This window comes from Palaemon carinicauda, unplaced genomic scaffold (genome assembly GCF_036898095.1).
Source record: "Palaemon carinicauda isolate YSFRI2023 unplaced genomic scaffold, ASM3689809v2 scaffold1508, whole genome shotgun sequence".
Classification (NCBI taxonomy): Eukaryota; Metazoa; Arthropoda; class Malacostraca; order Decapoda; family Palaemonidae; genus Palaemon; species Palaemon carinicauda.
This window is the reverse complement of record NW_027169046.1, coordinates 25,001-30,000: the sequence shown is the minus strand read 5'-3', so window position 1 is coordinate 30,000 and position 5,000 is coordinate 25,001. Positions and strand designations below refer to the sequence as shown.

At 34.7% G+C, this 5,000-nt stretch overlaps 1 protein-coding gene across 1 annotated transcript in view; it reads left to right on the top strand.

Moving 5' to 3' along the window:
- Nucleotides 1–5,000, top strand: part of LOC137635633 (uncharacterized) — a 12,951-nt gene that overhangs the window by 6,579 nt on the left and 1,372 nt on the right. Inside the window, exons 2-4 of the mRNA XM_068368098.1 lie at nt 797–3,994; nt 4,125–4,336; nt 4,499–4,636. Of these exons, the coding sequence (XP_068224199.1) occupies nt 797–3,994; nt 4,125–4,336; nt 4,499–4,636 (3,548 nt within the window). The remainder of the gene's footprint in view (nt 1–796; nt 3,995–4,124; nt 4,337–4,498; nt 4,637–5,000) is intronic.

The following is a 5,000-nucleotide window of genomic DNA, read 5'->3' as shown; positions in this document are numbered from 1 at the left end:
TACCTCTTGAATTACAACACTCATGCACATCTCCCTTACCCTTATATAGTGGTACAATACATGCACAAACCCAATCTACTGGTACCATTGACAACACAAAACACATATTAAACAATCTCACCAACCATTCAAGTACAGTCACACCCCCTTCCTTCAACATCTCAGCTTTCACACCGTCCATACCAGATGCTTTTCCTACTCTCGTTTCATCTAGTGCTCTCCTCACTTCCTCTATTGTTATCTCTCTCTCATTCTCACCTCCCATCACTGGCACCTCAACACCTGGAACAGCAATTATATCTATCTATCTATATATATATATATATATATATATATAAATATATATATATATATATATATATATATTTACGGGCCACTGGTTCAAGTCCGGCCTTGCTTAAGGGACTCAAGGGCCATAACAAAAACAAAATAACAATGTTAGGTCAAGGATACCGACAAATATATATATTTACAATAATATTTAAATAGAATTAAGTGAAAGGAGAGCACTGCAGATAACTATTTTAATTTAAGTCACGAGGAGCTTCGAATTGAGTTTGGTGGACCGTGGATGAAACTCCAGCACAACAATCATTTTCCCTCAGTAAAAAGGACTCTGGTTCCTTCCCTTCCCAAAAATGTCTCATAAACTTAAATATCACATTAGTTCACGAGGGAATTTTAGAGGACAAGTGAATATTATTTTTAATGACATTTCAAGTTTGTCTGGTAAATCGGAAGATGAAAGAAAGATTCTTGAAATCAAATTAAACCGAGTTAAAGATGAACTTTCCAGATTCGATGTTATCATTAGAGATTTGAAATGGGAAGATAATGCTTCGGACGAAGCCAAAGCTGTTGCTGAGAACGAAAGGGAAATTACTGAGAGTAGTTCTTATGATGACAAAATAAATTGGTGTTTGTATAATTTAACCAAAGTTTCTGTATCACAATCGCCATGTTGTAATAGTGGTAGGCTTAAAAGTCCTGAGGCTCCTTTGCCTACGTTCTGTAGCCAAGATGGTGAAGATTTGACAAAGTTTTTAAGTCAGTTTGAAGATGTTGTACAGCGGTATAATTATTCAGACTTTGACAAGTTTTTGCTATTAAAACAGAAAATTTCCGGTAGAGCGTCACATTTGATTAATTCATTGGATAGTGTACAACAGTCTTATACTATTGCAAAGGATTTACTCTTACAAGCACTTGCGTCTCCTTTAGTTCGTAAGTTTAATGTATTGCAGCGTTTGACAGAGTTGAAGTTGGATTTTTCATCTGATCCATTTGAGTATATTGGTAATATTAATTCTATACAAGACTCTATTAAAAGTTTGAGTATCTCTGTTGATGACGTAGTACAGTATTTTTCATGGAAGGGACTAAACAAAAAATTTCAAGATCAGCTTGTGCAAATTACAAATGAAACTAACCCTTCTTTGGATCAGATAAAGAGCAAGTTCTTTGAGGCGAGTGAGAGATATATGGAAGTACAGAAACGAGTTGATTATAGATCCAAACACAGACCATGTCCCTCTAATTCAGCTGTTGGTTTAGCAGCCAAAGTAGATTGTCAATCAACCCCCACCACAAGTTTAGCATCTAACGTAAAGTTACGGAAAGATAATGCTAATGTATTCAAACATTGTTCTCTTTGTGATAATGGTGACCATCCAGTTCATAAATGTAGTAAATATCCGGACCCTAAATCAAAGCTCGATAGGCTGAAGAAACTTAAAGCTTGTATAAAATGTGCCCGGTTGGATCACTCTTCAGATAAGTGCAATTTCTATTTTGCCAGACGTTGTTTTTGTTGTTCTTTTCATTTCACGTTTTTGTGTTTGAGTAATATAAGGAAAGAACACACAAATGATAGTAATGGTTTGGCAAAGAAGGGTAAAGATAAGCCTCCAAAGTCAGATAAGGTAGAAGTAAAAGATAAGAGTTCGAGTATAACTTTTGCTGAAGCCTCAAGGGATGTTATGATGGTAAATGATTGTAGTCTTGCAATTCTACCCACCTTTTCTTGTGACCTTCTTAATGGAAATCGCATCCGTTGTTTACGAGATGGGGGATGTCAATCAAATTTCATAACTGAAGAGTGTGCTGTTAGGGAAAATTTACCAATTGTTAAATCAAATATTACGTTAAGAGTAAATGGATTTAATTCTTCCCGATTGTACAATACGTGTTCTTATAAAGTGTCTATGATGATTGGGGACAGATTATGTGAATTGGAGGCTATGAGTGTACCATCCATTAAAACATGTTTAAAACTACCTGGTTTGACATCTGTTGTTCAAGGTTTTATTGAAAAGGGCTATACTGTTGCTGATAAATATCTGTTGAATGGAAAGGATGAAATTATGGACGTAAATTTCATCTTAGGGTCGAATTATGCATATTGCCTTAAGGAAAATACTGTTCTTTTTGGTGACTTAGAGGGTAATATACCTTCTGTGTACTCGTTAACTCCGTTGGGTATTATGCTCATAGGAAATCTGGATCAAATGAGTCATAATTTGATACATTTGAAGAATTGTCAGGACACTGTTGCCCATATTTCATGCTCTAATATTTTATCTATAGTATGTGAAGAAGTTGAGGACATGGGTAATGTCTGCAATGCTTCCCTGACAAACAGTTATACGGAAGTTGGAGCTAATTTTGCGGTACTTGATCATAATGGAGAAATTATAGACACTGAATTTGAGAGAGCCAGCAAAGAAGTTCTCGACAACTTATGTTTGAAAACATTGAATTTTGATGATGTTAATATTCCAGAAGATTATGTCGAGAACAATGATAAAATTGTTGACTATGTTCTCAGTAACACAACTCGGAATGCTGACGGCAGACTAGTTATGCCCTTAATTTGGAATAATAAAGTAAAACATTTATTGGGCAAAAATCGTCATTTGGCAACTCAAATTTTGAAGTCTAATTTAAAGAAATTCACCATAAAGAATCCTGATTACTTAAATATGATGGATCAATATTTCAAAGAACAACAGGAGTTAGGCATCATAGAAAGAATAGAGAATTTGGAACAGTTTTTGTTGGAGAATCCTTGTCACAGTTTCATGGGTCACCTGGGAGTTTTCAAGCTTGAGAGAGAGACTACAAAATGTCGGGTGGTCTTTTTGTCTAACCTTAGTGAAAGAGATCCCTCTCAGAAAGTTACACTAAGTCACAATCAAGCCATGTTGAGTGGATCTTGCATCAATCAAAAGATAACCACTGCTCTTTTGAACTTACGCTTTGATACTAAATTGCTATGTTTTGATGTAAAGAAAGCTTTTCTAAATATTTGCTTGACCCCTTTGGATTCAAACAAGCTGCTATTTTTGTGGTTCAAAAATATGGCTCGGAAAAATTATACTCTTGTTGGATATAGAAATTTGAGATTGCCCTTTGGCTTAGTTTGCTCACCTTGTTTGCTTTTGCTTGGTCTGTACAAAATCCTTATGATTGATACTGATATGGATTCTAAAGAAATTAAGGAACTTAAGAGACACATCTACTCCCTAATCTATATGGATAATGGTAGCATCACCTCCAATACTGCAGAAGAACTTCAGTGGGCATTTGATAATCTTAAAATCATATTTGAACCTTATAAATTTTTTCTGCAGCAGTTTGTCACTAACGATAAGGAACTACAGGATAAAATTGATGAAAATGAATCTAAGAAAACCTCAACAGAAGTTAAGCTTTTGGGAATGGTATGGAATCGTTTAGATGATACTTTAAGAACCCGACATTTGCAGTTGGATATTAGAGCAGATAATAAGAGGAAAGTATTAAAATCCATTGCTGCACACTATGATGTGTTTGGATTTACAGGACCAATTCTAAATAGAGCAAGATTGTTTTTGCACAAATTGCAGTGTGATGGCTCATTTGATTGGGATATGAAACTTGATGATAGCCTTTTGAGGGAATGGAAAAACATTTGTAGACAAGTCAATGCATCTCCTGAAATAAAGATTCAAAGGTTTGTGGGAAGAAGGAATAGTCAGTAGATTGGCAGCCTTTACTGATAGCAGTAAAGATATATATGGTACTACTGTTTATATTCAAGAGATTGATTCTTTGGAAGTTAGTTTTGTACTTGCAAAAAACAGAATTGTCAACAAAGCGCTTTCAGCTAAGGGAATTCCTTTATTAGAATTTCAGTCTATTGTATTGGGATCGGAAGTATTAATTGACCTTTATAAAGATCTGGTAGGCCCTGCTTGTGTTTCGCCATTAGATATAGTAGAATTGAAGCTATATTCTGACAGTCTAGTTTCTCTTGCTTGGATTAATTCTCATGTTCATAAGCTTGAGAAGCAAAGTAAAAAAAGTATATTCATTCTTAATCGGTTGGAACACATAAGTAGACTTTGTGAAATTCATCCTATTATTTATGGATTTGTTTCAGGTATTGAAAACCCAGCTGATCAAATTACCAGACCTGTTTCATATAGAACTCTTATAAAGTTTAATTATTTTTCAGGACCTAAATTTTTAAAAGTGTGTTCTAATATGGATATGCAGATCAGCAGAGATGATATTTTGAATATTCAGGTTCCAAATCCTTTGGCAAAACCTGACCTTTCAGCCCTGGAAGCACGCAACTATCAGGTCATGCATGGCACGTCTATAGCTAAAGTTAATGAGCATTTAATATCTCCACAGAAATATTCTGATTTCTACAAACTGGTTTCCGTACATAGATTAGTTTTAAAGTTTGTTCACATTCTAAAAGGTAGACTGTATAAAAGGGATACAGTTAAATACGCTCATATGAAAGTAACCTCAACAAATTTGTATACAGAGGCTATTACTCAAATCCTGAAAGTTGACCAAGACATTCACTTTGCAGATGTGAAAAAGTATTTTTCAAGTAAGTTCAAGAATGTTGGGAATATCCCCAATCTAGTTAATCAACTTAATGTTTATCCTGATAGGACTGGTTTATTGAGAGTTAGGAGTAAATTTTCTCGTTGGAAATGTGA